This window comes from Phalacrocorax carbo, chromosome 6 (genome assembly GCF_963921805.1).
Source record: "Phalacrocorax carbo chromosome 6, bPhaCar2.1, whole genome shotgun sequence".
Taxonomy (NCBI): Eukaryota; Metazoa; Chordata; class Aves; order Suliformes; family Phalacrocoracidae; genus Phalacrocorax; species Phalacrocorax carbo.
The window spans coordinates 14,561,859-14,578,606 of NC_087518.1; the positions used below are offsets into that span (position 1 = coordinate 14,561,859).

Consider the following 16,748-nt stretch of genomic DNA (forward strand, 5'->3'; position numbering starts at 1 on the left):
ACAGCTAAGTTAGCCTCAGATGTCCATAGCGCTATTACAAAGTTGACATAAAAAAGTCCAAACCCACAGCAGTAGCTAGTTGGTAGGTTTGTATCATAATGAGCACATGGGAGTTGCATGATGCCTTAATGACATTTTTGTAGTCCCAATCAGTCAGATATTCAAGGCACAGCATGCATTCAGCTCCTAAAATGCTCTGGCCGTTCCTTTTATTTCATTAATGTTGAAAAGCTAGCTTCAAAGACTGTGGCTAAGGCTCCACATTAAACCAACAGGGAAATATCCTTATTTCCTTCTTGTTGTACACAACAGTACTAGAACCAGCACCATCCTTCATCAGTGCCCCAGTGACAATCCCTGTTGGCTGTAACAGAAGACATCAGCCAAAACAACATGAAGCATTTTAGAAGTTAATAGCTGTATTTAATAGCTGACAATAACGACCGTACAAGCTTAATACACTATTTGCATCTGCTGCTTTGCGGCTTGTGACATGTGGTCACATGCTGAGGGAGACAATGCTCTCATTTAGAGAGGACACATCTCACAGCACCTTACAGTCCCTTTGCAATGGAACTAACCTGCGTCTCTTGTGTCTACAATGAAGTCACACATTTCAAAGGTTCGTCCTTCTACCAAGCCACGTCCAAAAACTCTTGCTCTTCTGGCATCTCCTATCTCAGACTGGACCACCATGATTGTTACAGGGCTGTTTGGTACATGGCTTCCATTTTTCTTGATGCTAACCACATGTTCTCCTACTTCCCGTGGAATGAATGAGATGCCTACAAAGTGGAAAAACATGATGAATTTATTCACTTTTTATGCATGTTGTACTTAAATGCCTTAATCACACCAAGAAATTAAATACTGAAAGAGCATTCTCTTTACACATGTTGAAGTGTTTCTCTCAAGTGGGCCACAAACCCATTCATGTATGGTGACAACAAGCACTTCAATCACAACCTGGCATGTTACATGCAAGCTAACACAAGAGGTCATTCTTCACATTCTTCTGTGTTTGGCCAACTGGACCAAACAATATCAACCACTTGGTTTGACAATGCTCTTCTGGGAAGGAGTAGAAAAGTCAGTCATTTTACATAGCAAAGCACACTGAAGGAGAGGCTACTATACTACTCTCTCAAGTCGAGACTGTCAGAGCTTACCAATGTGGTTATTGGGTAGCCTCTTCAGAAGACAAGGCTCATCACGACCTGATGGGGCTTTAATGCTGGCTGTTAGGAGACTGAGATCAGTCTCATTGATGTCCAACAGAAAGTCAGCAGCAGAACCAAGCTTAACCTGGGACCGTCTTCTGTTATCATCTGAATATATAAAGGGAAACAAGTGAGAAAATATTACAAGGTTAAGTGCAGAACAAGTCAGAGGACTTCATGTTCCTGCCACAAACCAGGTCCCCCATGCTATCAGAGGTTAATTTTCATTATGAAGTACTCCCAGAAGTCTGAACTGTATACCTGTGATCTTGGCTGTGAACGGACTGCCTGGGATGTGCTTGTCGTTGTACTTGACCAGGATGCTGTAATTCCCAGGTAGAGTAGGCAGGTATGTGACTGTGCATGTCCCATCTTTGTTATCAATGCAGCTGATCTCTGCTTTTGAAGGTCCTTCAATAGCCAAGTCCAGCCCACCTAGGAAACACAGAGAACAGCATTTCTGTAGATCTTCATGCACACCAAAGCCTTGGTCCCAAGAGGAAGATCCAGTACTTGGTACTGAAAATGCAGCTTAGATACATGTTTTCAAAGGAGAGCAGCAAAAAGAGCTCAGGCCAACCCACTAAGACCACAACTCTGTTCAGGCTGTTAGATTCAACTAACAGCGATTCCACATCCAGTCGTCATCCGCTAGATCTAAGCTGCCTTCAGTTAATTTTTAATTAAATGAATCATTTGCACCCTGTTCCACAGGGTACATCTACTGCTCTTAGGAAGAAGCAATAAGACAGTTTTTAATGCAAGTAACAACTTGATGAAATCTGTTTCAGCTGATATTTGCACAAGTCATTCGTATCGCACCAGAGGTTCACAGTTGGGCAGATGAATGTAAATTAATGCTGATGTGCGTCACACTTCCAAGAAGTTCCCAGCTTAGGGTAGGATGGATTTAAAGAACACTTACCCTCTCCTGCATCCTCCGTGACAATGGTGAAAGTTGCTGGTTTATTGGCAACCCCATAAATGAGGCCAGGCCCATAAGCAGACACACTGCCGCTGTTTGGATAATTCACATAGAATTGCAGAGGGCTCTCTATGGGGGGGGGAAAAAAAGCAGCACTTTTAAGGATGAGTGGCCTGGACTACAAGAACAAAACGGACATCAAGCTGCTTCAACCCAACCAGATCTTATTCTTACGCTTACTAATACCCATGTTCTTCAATGCCATTCTCACTACTTGATATTTGAAGACCTTTATGTGACTGTAATACACTGAAAAAAACAAGTAATCCTCCCCTTTCATCTTCAAAAGATATATTGCCACGATTTGTTCCACATTCAGTCATGACAAAGTAAGTGTTACTCAAATTACCAGAGATAAGCTTCAATGATGTTGTAAAGGGTCTTATTCATTACAAATTTATTTTTAGCACATTAAATCAGAACATGACTCAGAAGCAAGCTTTCAGTTCAGGCACAGATCCCAAATTTTGGTAGCACAGAATTAGGAACTAGCACAGCACATTGTCTGACTCAGTGAACCTGAACTCGCAAATTTGAAGGCTATCCAAAACAACATTTGCCAGCCTCAGATTAGCTAAGCTGGTGCACAAGAACAAAAAGTACAGTCACCAACAGCCAATAATGGTTTCAAAAAAAAAAAAAAAACCCACACCAAAAAAACCAAATGGGCACAGATAGCTCTTAAGTCCAAAGCTAGATTTTGCAGCTGAGACAGTAGCAAGTTTGATTCATAAGAGCCTTCAGAAAGGGAACATGGCATATCATCCTGCTGTCCAAGTGCAGGGTAACAGTCTCACTGAACCTATGTATCTGACATTTTGGCACTTACGGAGGTGCTATATCCATACAAAGTGCTGAAGATACTGAAGCAGCACCATGCTTCACATTATTGAGCTCCCTGCTTCAGCCAAAGTTATCCTGTGTTTCTTTACACCAACAGAACCAGCAGCCCAGTTCAGGCAGTGCTGAAGATATTTTGTCTCATGTCTACACATCCTTCTACATGTCTGCCCCTTTCTGCCCCATCCCTACACAGCTGGCACACCTGGAGAACTGTGGGGCAGCCCCAGCCTCCAGGCAAGGCAGAGCTTCGGCTGGAGAGCTGGCAAAGTAAGGACAAAAGAAGACAAGAGAAACGGAACGAAAGGCAGTGGTTTCTGTTTGTTAAGAAGCAGCCAGAAAGAAAGATTACAGCATAGTGTGCATGTTTTATTTTATTGCAATGAGATGGAAAGAGTAACTATAGCATTTTAGCCACTTAGTCCTCCCCACATATCGGAGATTTTATGCCAATGCAGTTTTTTAAGGATAAACATACACTGTAACCATTACTTTTTGTTGAGCACCACAGCAGTAAATTTCAACCTGAAAAAAATGGTAGTTAGAAAATTGTATGTTTCTTCTTCATAATAAAATGCCACAAAAGCTAGTTTCCAAAACCAAAATCCATCTTAAGTCTGGCTGGTACTATTATACCACAATGGAAGGTCACATGTACCGGTACTTACTCCTTTGCTTTAGTTGCTCTCTGGACTGCTTGCAGATGAAATGCTGCTGAATGGTAAGATGTCTTGGGCAGTTCTTACTCCAGTGTACACAACTAAGCTATAGAAACCTCACCATGGAGCAGATGCATCAGCAGGACACTGCACTTGGATTTGCATCACCTGCTTTGTCAGACTCACCTGGGATGTGCTTTCCCATATATTTTATGTGCATTTCATGCAGCCCAACCTCAGTGGGAGCATATCTCACTGTTACTGTGCCGTCTTTGTTATCCACAATATCTGGTGTATCAGTCTTTCCAGAGGGCATGTGTACTTCACCTACAAAAAGCCACCGTGGGAGTTACAGAAGGAGAAGCTGCCTGCTTCCCCTCTCCCACCCACAAAGAATTGTCTAGCCATTTTAAACAAGCATTTTAAATTGTTAAATTCCTTACCCACAGGCACAAATAGAAGACTAATGGGAACACTAACCAGACATGTTTTCTACTTAAACTACATGAATACAATGCAGTCATAGACATCTGGCAAACAGTCCTGTGACCTTACAAACTCTACAGGCAGGGCTGCTTGCTTCAGCCACTAAAATTTCCATGGCAAGCACCAGGAAAGGCACTGATCTACCTCATTGCAAGATCCTCCCTCTCCTGCGGCTCTTTTGAAAGGATAAGATTAATTATCCCTTCAGCAGGGACAGACCAGGGCTTGGGGTGGGATTGCTGAGCTAGAGGGCAGGAGGGGACACAGCCCATGTCTGCAAGAGCTTAGTGCAACTGGGGTGTTTCTGGGGCAATGCTCTCAGCTGCCAGCCCTGTGGAAGAGGGGTCACCTGCTTTGGAGAAGGTATGTGACAGGAATGCAGGATTAGACTATTTTGCAGCATCTGCACAAAATAAATAACGGAGCTTATCAAGGATGCATGTAGCTGCTCCAGAGGGGAAAACGCAGCAACAGGTCCTACAGTGCAGTAGCTCACAGCCTAGCACTGAGGACCAAAGCAGCACCAAGAATCCCCTCATTTAACTCAGACCATCAGCAGGGCATATCCTACTCACCCTCAGCGGGTGCCACTTGATGTGAAATTAAACCAAGTTGCTGGCAGGATACAATCCTCCCACACACCCTGTGGTCTAGACCACCCAGACTGTTAGCTGCAAATGGATAAACATGCTAACAAAAAGCAAAACCTCCCAGAGAGGCTACGCATACTGCAGGTACCTGTTATTTCTCCTTTCCTTACAGCAAAAGGGATAACCATATCAAAGGGTCTGAATCCCATGCCGTTCATGTCTCCAACCGGGACATAAGCTTCTTCCGTGACCTAAAGGAAGCAAAAGGATTGGTCACTTCAAAAAGGATGGTATACCCAAGTGAACATTGAGCAACTCCACTGCGTGCACAAGCAGAAGAGAGCGTGCAGTGATTATTGCAGCCAGCCACAGGACTGGGCTGAACCACAGCAGTGCCCAGCCAAGCTCTCCTTCATAACACCACCACACTGCAGAGCAGAGCGAATCAAACACGGCGTGAATGGAAGACATGCTGGAAAAAAGGTAAGAGATAAAAATGGAACACAAAGGGGTAGAAGACAACGTAGTGCACACAAGACCCAAAGTGGTTCCATCTGAAAGGATTTAATTGCTTAAGGCCTGGAAGAGAAAGTGATTTTTGAATGGGGCAGAGTGATTGCAACACAAAATGGACAAAAGAAACAAGTTTCACAATGCGACTCTGGACTCAAGACACTGGGCTGTTTTACTGAGAAAACAAAGCGATACAATTAGGTTGCTTTTTTCAACAGTAGACACTGCAGAAGTAGAAGCTGTAGGTGTAATGATCCTCTTCGTGTTTAAATGAGAGTTTGTTTGGAGACTCCCTTCAAGCAGCAAAGAAAAAACAAAGTCTGGATCCCAAGAACAATTGATCAAACAGAAAGAACGAACACAATGACCAGAGCAATTCAAGCAGTCCCAAGAAGCAGGCTGTCATCTGAAATGGAACACAGATGGGGGAAAAACAGCTGAAAAATGTAAAAATTGTGTACCCAAGGGTGGAATCCGGGGGGGGAGGCGCCCACTGGCTCCTGCGACCGCACGGCGGCATCATCTGCATCTACAGCCTGGGCAGGGGTAAAGGCAGGTTAGGTGGTGTTCTGGCATGGAGGCATTCCCACCTTTCACAGTACAGAACACACAGCTCCTTCTAGCTCCTCAATACCTTCCTCCCACCACACAGCCCTCCCAGTCCTCTTACCATTGCAAGGACCTCAAAGTAGCCAGGGAAGCTGGGGAACTGCCTGTATCCACAGGCATTGGGCACTGGAGGAAGCCACCAGTGGCACAGCAAAGGAACAGAGCCGGTATGTGCCATTGTTGGGACTTTGGAGGGAAGCTGGAAAGAAGTGCCTGAATGCTGGTGGAGTTGAATTTTAGAGCTACTTTTTTTATGGGACTAATGCAGGGAGGGAAGTGAAAGGTTTAAAACTAAGATGCAAGTCCTCAGGCACTGTGCAGCACAGTGAGTGAGCTGGAAGGCAGGGGAGCTTGTCTCCGTGGGAAGGCTGCTCCTGGCTCACGCACTTGGGTGAATGACCCAGCCCACGTCCAGTCATAGCTGCAAAGCTATTCTTCCAATTCATAGCTGGGATAGTGTTGTCAAGACACCGGATGTGTTTTCCCCTGGTGCAGCCTCCCTTCCCACCAGACGTGCCAAGAGGTTGACTTGCAAATTCCCATTACCTCCACTTAACCCAGCAAGAGTGGCAGGGGCTGACACCCACACAGGCAGCTCCACCAGGTTCAGCCACCCCAGCTCCTCCTGCCCATTTACACCACTGCAAACCACCCTAACAAAATAACCCACTGGAAACTCATGCATGGAAAGACTCCACCAAGAAAACCAATGCAAAACAGAAATACTGCTGTTTCACTGTTCTCTGTCCCCAGCTGAGACACTCAAGTCAAACATGTACTGTAACAGTCAGCTAGGAAGTGGGAATTTTGGCTGGCTGAGAGCAGGCTCCCTGACCTCGAGAGGCATTTCCTGCAGCGAGCTTTGAGCAGCGACCAAGGGAGTAATTTTTCTCGTTAAAATCTTTGGAGACAAAAGTAGCGTCCCCACTGAAGTAGCAGGCAGGAAGAGCCGGCATGCCCAGCCCCAAGGACTCGTCCACGGGCTCTGGCCAGACTCAGCACAAGTACAGCCATGTGGTTTCACAGACCGAGATGAGCTGGAGGCTGCCTCAGCTGAGATTACAAGACCAAGACTTGTTTTACCAACACTAAGAGCTGTTCTTCACATGAGGGGTTTCTGTGAACCCAGAGAGGCACCTAGTCTGCCCCTCAGGGAGTGCTGGGGTTTTGTTTGCTTTTTAAACCTAAACATACTGAAGCACTGCACTTTGGAAGGAACGTAATTAGGAGGGGGATTTGGCTTTAACAGTTTAACTAGCACTTGCAAATAATTTTTAAGTGTGAGCTAACAGCCTGCTTCCCTGGGATCTGTCAGCAGACCGTTCCTTATTTTGGGATCAACATTATAGACAGTGAGAGACAAGTCAGAGCACTGTATCTGACAACGGCTGACGTCATTAGTCGTAGAAGCTGATTACAACCACCCTTACATCACTTAGAGAAAGAACTACATAGTCAGGAAATGAAAAATGAATTTGTTCAGAGAAGCCAAGCCTTCATCCTCTGATGGCTTCTATCCCTCTTCACTTCACTCTATTGCCTGCTCAAAATAAGCTCTGCAAGTAACAAGGATTCATTAGCTCCTGCCAGTCTAATAAATGCCTAAACACACACACACACACACACACAGAGTTAACCTATCACCAAATAAAACGTGGCAGCAGGAAACCGAGTGGGAGGTATTTTTGGAGCAGAGCTGGCTTACCATGACGGTGAAAGGACTGTTGGGAATGTCCACTCCACCAAAGCGGACATAAATCACATAGGTTCCTGGTTTGGCGGCAGTGTAGAAGATATCGTAAGTCCCATCCTCGTTTTCAACAACATCTGCTTCAGCTTCTGTCCCATCTGGCGTCAGGACAGTGCACGTCACTTTTCCCTTCCCTGCTGATTTAGCGTCCACCACAAAACCAACCTCCTCACCAGTCTTCACAGTGGGTGCAATTCCAGGACCTGCAAGGCAATTTTTGTTACAGAAAGAGTTCAGAGGACAGTTTTCCCAGGCAGGCTGCCCATAAGGTGCCTGGGAAGCACAGCACCAAAATGCTGGTCCCAGGGACACACAGACAGGGGTTTGGGAGCAGATGCACAAGGGACATTCATAGTGTTGGTCAGCATAGTGGCATGAAAGAGCTGGCCACCAGCTTTCCTCCTCTGCGATCAGAGAGACTGGATGAGAACAGAGAGGGGGGAAAAAGCTAAGTCTGAAGAAAGCAATGCCTTAACCCATACTCTTATCATCATACTCCTTTATGCAGAGCCAAAGGCACTATCTTCTACCTCAGCCAGCAACTTGGCGGTCACTGCTTTAAAATAAACCTCCCTGTGTAAACAGATATAAAAGGGCACAGTTGCAGCCATGGCCATGTTTCCTCCTACATTACCCACAAATGATTTTCCACTGTTCCACCACATGTTCCACACACACCCCACACCCCCCCAAAAAAAAAATCATGAAACAATGCCCAAATTGTAGCAATCAGATCCAGCCTGAAGAATGCTGTGTTTAAATGAGAGCTATTAAGTCCTATTTGCAGTACATATTTAATACTCCTGCTTCTGACTGGCACTCGTTACCAGGTAAATGGCTTTTTTTCAAGTGGCAACAAACCTGCTATTTTAATACCTTGACAGTATTCCAGTATCTACTCCTACAGCGATTGTATTTCTGTATTTCTCTGTTTTACAGCAGAGAGTCAGAGGCACTTCTTGGAAAGGGGAAATTTAAGCTGGCATCTGAGAGTAATGTCCATCAGTTATTTTGAATAGTTAGTGACTTGAGTTACTTGGAAGAGTATCAGATTCAGCCATTAAGGCCTCTCAAACAAATTTTGAAGCAAAGGGGATACCTGCTGACCCATGTTTCCCACTGTGCCAGGAATATAGTTCTGTTTAAGCAGGCTTGAAAGTAGCCAGCTGCTGGATGGGCACTGGGTACGCTCTAACTGCACGATGCATGTCAGCACAATGCCCACTGTCACAGGTCTACAACCACAGGTTAAGTTCTCCTGTTCAACTTGGTCTTGCCTAATTTATTTATTTATTTAAAATTGGAGGATTTAACATTCAGTGGCATTCTTGTAAGTAGTTCCTGTCACTTCTGCTTCCTGCCACAGGCTCCAGCTGGCTGGGAGGTGGCAGAGTGCCATGGTGGCCAGCCCAAAGCTGCATGATGACCACCCGTCCTGAGAACAGGTGAGGGTCAGAGCTATATATGTGCTCCTACAGCAACAAATTTGGAGCTCCTCCCCTACACCAAGGCACTGATTTCTGAGGTGATGATTTTTTGTGTTCAGTAATGTCTTATCGTTAGGTTCTCTCCTTCCACCCACGCCTTCCAAAAGTCTGCTTAGACCCTGGCCAACCTTGAACAGACAAGAAAGCAGCAGAAACCTCCATTAATAACACCCAGCCAGATCAGGCTTTGCCTAATGCAGAAGCACACAGCCAGCTATTTACATCCTCAGAATTAATTCTGTTCTTGCTCGGAACGAAAAGCTTCTTGCAACACTCGTGGTGCAAGGAGCATGATTCGGTGATCATGCACAGATATGTTATTTTTAAATCAACCTCACTGCAGTTCTCAGCAGGATTTATCTAGGCCAAAATAAGCATCAGACTTCAGTTGCATCTGGCTATTGTAACAACCCAGGCAGTTAAAGATTTTGCTGGAGACTGCAAGAGATACCTGCTCACCCACAGGGTGGATGCTTCTTTCTCTTTAGGAAAACCCCTCTTGTAAGAGCTGCCAGATTATACAATCTGGGTTCTAGCATCTTCTACACCCGTTACATCAACTGTACCATGCTCAGAAGGCAGCTTTACACCAAGTACAAACAGCAGCAAGAAAGAGGAGCTGACACTGACCTGTGGCCAAACACTTGCTGGCATCCCCAGCTGGAGATGCCCGGATCCGATAGGGAGAGGACGGGATATCATCTCCACCGTACTTCACACCAATTGTATAGCGTCCCGTTTTGTCAGGGACATAAGTGACTGTGTAAGTGCCATCCTTGTTGTCATGAATGTCTACTCTCTTGGGTTTGCCCTCTTGGTCCTGAGGAATGTAAAACAGAAGATTTAAGCACTATGAAGTTAGTTACGAATTTCTTTAGCAGGGCAGCAAATCTGTTCACAACCATATTTAGATAGTCTCAGATAGACACAGAACTGCAGCTTTTTGAGGGTTAAATATATTTCACTCAAAGACTAGTACCAGGAATAGACTATTAGGAGCAAAAAGGCATCAGACCACTATAAACCAATCAGTGCTATCATTAACTACCCTTTGTTTGATACAAGAATTTTTATAAGATATGAACTTTATATTAACTGTAAGAAGTTTTAGGCTTCATTGTCATGTTGCTGCAGGAAATGAAGAACACCTCCCCGGTCCCTGAGGCACAGATCAGGAGCCAGACTGCACAGCTCTGTCCCGACAAAGCACTCGGTAGCTTTGGCCAGCTGCTCCCCGAAAGGTTTGAGGTTGAGGGAAGCATTATGGGAGTCTGCCATCAACACTCCTTGATGAGGCATCCAGCTTCTGACACATTGTAAAAGTCTACAGTTAAACAGGTCTATGTAGTCCCTTCAACTACCATTTCTACACTGAATACAAAAATTGAAGAGATGCATAAAAAATACAGACCTGAGCTTCAGCATCAAGCTTTCATATCTACAACCAAGATCAGCACTGTGCATGATGTTTCTGGGAGAGCTACTCCCAGCCTCAGCTTTCAGTGCAACTCATCAGCTGCAAAGCATGAAGCATTTTAGAAAGTCTTCCAGGCCTGCTTACAGGGAACTGCATGTTGACCCCATTCTGTATTTTATGACTTAACACTCCCTGGGGTACAGTATAAGCTGCAAAGGACTTGAGATTTTAGATACAGCACAAAAGAGCTTTTCTTTCAGAAGACTTGTGAAAAGTTTGATGTTCAACAGCTCAGAACAAGAAACAAACAAATGCTGTGAGGAGGATCACCTATGCAATCCCTCCATGCAGGACTTGTGCAACTTTATCTTCAAAGCCACGGCTATACTGGGAGCTCTGATAAGCATTTTGGATCCTTTAAGACCACACTTGTCTGCTCAGGTCCAGCAAAGCAGTTGCCTTTACTCTGGCATGCTGCAGGACAGCATGGGAGCAAGAATGCAGAAGGGCAAGTACAACCAGCCACGCCATGACCTAGGCATGCCAGAGCTGAGAGTGTGCTTTATGGCCCATTAACCAGAGACCTTTATGCTGAGGCCACCAGAAATTTCAGGAACAATAACAAAGTCAAATAAAAACATTCCTGTAGTATCTCCTGAAGCAGCTTATGACTTTTGGCAACCTTGAGGGAGACTTGCTTGTTAAATTATCTTCATGTAATGCTCAGTGTGGATGTTATCTCATGGCCTTGCTAAACTACACTGCTAGAAGGCTGTCTCCATTTCAAATTCCAGCATTTTCATAATCTTACAAGAAACTATTTATCTCATCTTGGGCATTTGTAGAGTGTAAGGTTAACCAAGAGCCAAGCGTAGCATGGATGATGACTTTAAGACAGAAGTCTCATAAAAGCAGCCTCAAGAGCTTCACAAATACAGAGTGCAAGACACTGCTGTACTAGAGCTTAAGGTCCAGCCAGAAGCCCAGTCTCCAGGACACTGGGCATGTCAGGATACAGCTATGGACACTTCCAATAGGAGCCACTCGTGCCCATGTAGAACAACGTGTTTCCACTCCTGCACGGTTTTGTAGCTACTTACAGTGATCTGTACAGCCAGAAGTCCTTGCCCAGCATCCTTAGCATCCACAGCGAACTCCACAGGCAGGCTGGCAGGTATGCCATAGGAACTGAGACCTGGTCCACTCGCTGTCACTTTACTGGCATCATATGTAGGAAGCACCTTCACCTTGAAGGGACTTAAAGGGAAACCCATTATTGCCCCCTCTTCCTAAGTCAATGGTTGAAAGTTACTGCAGTACACACTGAGGTGCTGCCAGCTCAAACCAGTGCTGAGCCCTGAAGTTGTGCAAGGAGCTGCACTCATTAAGTAGAAAGGACCACAACAAGCCTTATATGGTGCTCATGTGCTGGTAGAGCACAATCAGGTCATTCTATCTTCAGTTCATCTAAGTTTATCTTCATCACCTTACCTGCGTGGAATCTCTTCATCAGCATATTTGACAGAGATCATGTAAGGTCCCTCCTGTGTAGGGGTGTACACCACTGTGTGGGTGCCATCTCCGTTGTCTACTACATTAACAGGCTCCACAACTCCTAAAAAAGTAACAGATTATTTTCTCAGCTGTGCTATTAAAACCTCACCAGCCGTTTGCTGCACAAAGCTCCAAGACGCACTACTCATTTATAGTTTGCAACAAGCTAAATTTCAATTGTTTTTTCCTCTTTGAATGAAGGCAATGGGTGTGGATCAGTGATCAGCTTTCCTTATTTTGTATTCAAGAGCCATTGACTTGAGATAGATTTGTTATCCACTGCTCTCTGGGCTCCCATCTTCTCACTGTAAACAAAAACTAGCATGACAATACTGGAGAAAAATCTGCCTTTCTGTACAGTCCAGGTCAAGAGCAACTGCTCAAAATACACTGAAGATCTTTCGAGAAGGGAAATAAGTAATGGTTATAATTGCCTGAACTGTCACATTTACAAGATTACATACTGTTACTGGGATTCACTGCACAGAATTGAGCCCTAAAGCCAGTTGGTGCGTAGCATTCACCAACTGATTCTTTCACAATCAGGTATTTGGAAAGGCAGGCTCGCTGCCTAGGCAAGAGAGCCCTGAAAGCTGATGAAGTCCTAAGCAAGCAGGATCAATTATTTCAATTTGCATTAGGCTAAATCTACAGCAGATTATGTGGCATATCTGTTGAAATCAACACACAAAGCAGTCTACAAACTGGCTTTAAAACACCGGAAAGATTAGCTGTAAAGCAAGCACAAAAAAAAAGTATAGTGGCCATGCAAAGCTTAAAAGCAACACCACTGGTTCCCGTTCCCTCCTCCAAATGATTCTTGCTGTTGCCAACTGGATTTCCAAGAGCCAAAATTGCCAGTAGTTAAGTGAGAGTTCAAACCTGTCTCAGTGTCACCCTTTGGATCACCTTTAAAGAAATCCAAAATCGCTTTCAATGGGGAGTGTCGTCCCTGGGAATCCATCTCATCCGCTAAAATTAAAGAAGGGTTACCTGAGGGGCACCCACACCAGCGTGACCTGACACTTGTGTGGGGAAGCAGCACTCGCCTCCTAGCAAGGTGAGACTTGCAGCCAAAAGGTACTCACTGCCAAGACACTGTGCCACTGAGACACAGCTTCCTAGGTTAATACAAACACCATTAACACTATCACTTGAGGGCCTTGCTGCTCTCTGGGGACCAGAGGGGTTCCACCATGTTTCAGAAACTCCTGCAACCCAGTGACATGGGTTTCCCAAGTCACCGTTCATGTACAAGACTTTGGATTTACTTTTTGATGTCTAAATCTAAGCCACAGTTGTTCACTAGTGATGGTTACTCATGTCACTTCTCCCAGCTCTGAAGGTTAGGATAAAGCCATCAGAGACACTGCCCAAAGCAGCACTACCTTGGACACCGTTCTCCTCCTTTTACAGCATGACACATGGGTCAGCTGTCAAGGTGCACACATCAGATGAACAGGAACAGAGGGAAGTGTTCACTCAAGTGGTATCGCCACCTTTGCAAGCAGGGCCAGGACTGTGTAACCCACCCAAACACGGAGATGGGGGCACAGCTGGATGGAGTACTCTGGTTCTTACCTCTGGGTCCTGCCACCACCACCTCGAGAGGTGCTACTCCTGCCTTGCTGGTGTCTACAGTGAAGGACTGTGGGATTTTGGCTCGAACAGCTGTTCCCAGACCTGGTCCTGCTATCTTCACCTTGCTGGGATCCACAACATCCTTCACAGGAACCTTGAAAGGACTGCCTGGAAGTTAACACAGCAAGTGTCAAACACCACAGAGTTAACAGTTACAAGAAACCAAAGGTGTTTTTGCCTACTTTTCCTTGGGCTTTTTTTATTACTATCCCTAAAGCTCAGGCAGGAATGACAACCCCACAGCCTCCACTTCTCCACTTCTGCAAAAGCCAGAATTGTGATGATGGTGTGTCTACATTTTCACCGTCTACTCAACAATTCAGTTGTGATCCACCTGCTTCTCACACCTCAGGAAAAAAATGCATGAAAGAAACCAGAAGTGCAAATGAAGCATCATGCAGGCACTTGTTACCTTCATATTTTACCAAGTTCAGTATGTTGACAAATAAAATGGGAGCAATGGGAAAGAACTGGCTCACTCAATGTCTAGGAAAGAATACCTAGATGTATGCTGTATGACAGCATTTAAGATTAAGCATTTAAGAACTTGAACATTGCAGCAAAATGCGTCTCACATTTAGGAGCGTTTAATTCTTGGTATCAAGCAAAATATCATTCTTTTAATCATGAACTGCTGGATGCCAGATGTACTCGGAACATTCCTTAAACCTATTTCACTGCAGCTTAACACCCAGTGCAAATGCATACACAAGATTAGGTTCAGGAATATCTGGTTTAGGAAACAGTTATTATGCTTTCTGCAGTGACCAAAACTTGACGTGTTTAATATAATCCCCCTGAAAAGCTCAATCATTAGACCGTCTTACTGCAGAACAGAATCTAGAAGGCATGCACACACCAAAGGGCTATTTTCTTGACCTAATGTATTACGCACCACTTGTGCATAACACCAGTTATTTGTCAAGGGCTAGTGTCCCTTTCCCTGTTCCACCCATCTGTACCCACTCTTTTCTTCCCTCCTGCAGGTGCTACAGTCTTGACGAGGCTCCTCCACATCCCCACTGAGGCTTTTTCAGAAACAAGAGACTGCAGCCCTTCCTCAAAACTACTGCACCACAGAACAAAGCGCTCCACACTTCCCTGCCAGGTGTGAGGAACAAACACCACTGCTGTTTCTGCCTGAATTCCCAGGAAAAGCAGAAAGTCAAAACCTCAACATCCCCCAGCATGAGTGAAATGCAGCCAAGGCACTGAGTCCTTAGTTCAATGCCTTCCCTCTTCTGAAAGACAGTGAGCAGGAGCTCTTACCAGGAATATGTTCTCCCCCATATGTGATGTTAACATCATAGTCTCCTGGAACATACGGAATATACTCGGCGCTGCAGCTCCCATCCTTGTTATCTTTACAGCTGATTTTAGACTCTGATGGTCCTTCAACAGTTATTCCAAGGCCACCAATTCCTGCCCCTCTGCAAGACAGAAATACACGTTGTTAGAATTACCTGCTTCTAACAGCAGTTTCATAGCCTTAGTGTGCTCTGGCTGCATTTTTACTCTTATTGGAAATGCGGTAACCTGAATTCTGATGTCCAGCCTTCAGCATGCTCTGGCATGCAAAGTCATTCAGTATAGCCCCACTCACATTCTCCTAGAATTTTACCCTCAACCACTACCGAACCCTAATCTTTGCAGAGCAGAGTGCTCAGTACGCGACGAGGTAGCACACACAGCCATCAGAAGGACACAGCTTAGCCTTTTTATAAATATTTGTAGTGGGTTTAGCATCCTAACCTTTAGGTTGGATATTCGGAAAAGATTCTTCGCCCCAGAGGGTGGTGGAGCACTGGAACAGGCTCCCCAGGGAGGCAGTCATGGCACCAAGCCTGATGATATTCAAGAAGCACTTGCACAACGCCCTCAGAGACATGGTGTGAATTCTGGGGTTGTCCTGTGCAGGGACAGGTGTTGGACTCAATGATCCTTGTGGGTCCCTTCCAACTCAGGGCATTCTATGATTCTATGATCCTGCATCACACAGGCCACTACACTCCTCTCTCCTGCAGATACTCCTTAACGATCAAGTAGGCCCAGTTACCTGGTCACAACCGAAAAGGCATTTGGCTGGTTTGTGAGAGCTTCTTTGAGTCCAGGTCCTTGTGCCTTCACACGTGATGGATGGCAGCCCTCTGTCACATTCACTCTGAAGGGACTGTTTGGCACAGGTACACCATCATACGTTATGCTGACTGTGTGCGGACCTGTTAAGAGGAGAAAAACATGTCCTGAATTCCCTAAATATTCTCATCACTTCTACAAGATGCCACAGACTTAAATGTCAGTAGATGGGTAAGAGCTTCCTCCTGCATTTCACCAGACTTCAATAGTGTTTCATAACCATGATGACATCTACACTGTTCTTCTGAAGCCAAGTTACTGTAAAAGTCAGTTCTTCAAGTTAAAATAGAGCTACTTCCTGCAGAATTAGCTCCTCTGTTGGCAAAAATCTTGTTAAAATGCCAACAAGTTACTGGCAAGCCTCAGCAGTTGGCCAAATGAAAGTGTCAGAAGAGCTGCTTGCTCTTGGTTTTCCCCTCTCAAGTGGAAAAAAAACCCCAAAACAACAAAACTCAAACAAACAAACACCCAGAGATTACCCTTTTCAAACGGCGTGTACTCTACTGAATACGTTCCATCGGCATTGTCTTGGATGAGACAGTCCGTGGGGGAGCCGGATGGGCTAGTGATCTGTGTCCTGATGTGGTCACCACCAGCCTTTGTTAGAGGTCGAGCATCCACAGTGAACTCAGTTGTAGCTTCTCGGAAGACATCTGCAGGATACGTTTTGAAGAGCCACTTCAAGAACCACATGTATTTCCGCTAACAAAACATTTTGTGAACCAGCATGATAAACAACTCATTTGGGAACATAATGAAACGCCCCCGTCTGAGGGTCACCATGGGAACAAGCAAGGCTATTACAACTTTTAATGCTCAGAACACTCTGTGCAGGTTAAAGGACTGCAAGTCCTAAAGACT

The 16,748-nt window shown here is 45.1% G+C and overlaps 1 protein-coding gene across 6 annotated transcripts in view; it reads right to left on the minus strand.

Annotated features, from left to right (window-relative positions):
• The window catches only part of FLNB (filamin B), a 74,494-nt gene that overhangs the window by 11,701 nt on the left and 46,045 nt on the right, over window positions 1-16,748 (minus strand). For 2 of the 6 annotated variants that reach the window (XM_064453810.1, XM_064453804.1), the window contains exons 22-37: window positions 16,367-16,540; window positions 15,808-15,970; window positions 15,021-15,181; window positions 13,692-13,859; window positions 12,993-13,082; window positions 12,048-12,171; window positions 11,657-11,813; window positions 9,770-9,959; window positions 7,608-7,855; window positions 5,755-5,829; window positions 4,929-5,031; window positions 3,891-4,031; window positions 2,146-2,274; window positions 1,482-1,655; window positions 1,170-1,328; window positions 582-785 (exon numbers count right to left, since the gene is read on the minus strand). In XM_064453810.1, the coding sequence (XP_064309880.1) occupies window positions 582-785; window positions 1,170-1,328; window positions 1,482-1,655; window positions 2,146-2,274; window positions 3,891-4,031; window positions 4,929-5,031; window positions 5,755-5,829; window positions 7,608-7,855; window positions 9,770-9,959; window positions 11,657-11,813; window positions 12,048-12,171; window positions 12,993-13,082; window positions 13,692-13,859; window positions 15,021-15,181; window positions 15,808-15,970; window positions 16,367-16,540 (2,460 nt within the window). The remainder of the gene's footprint in view (window positions 1-581; window positions 786-1,169; window positions 1,329-1,481; window positions 1,656-2,145; window positions 2,275-3,890; window positions 4,032-4,928; window positions 5,032-5,754; window positions 5,830-7,607; window positions 7,856-9,769; window positions 9,960-11,656; window positions 11,814-12,047; window positions 12,172-12,992; window positions 13,083-13,691; window positions 13,860-15,020; window positions 15,182-15,807; window positions 15,971-16,366; window positions 16,541-16,748) is intronic. The other 4 variants (XM_064453808.1, XM_064453806.1, XM_064453805.1 and 1 more) reach the window with 4 other exon arrangements.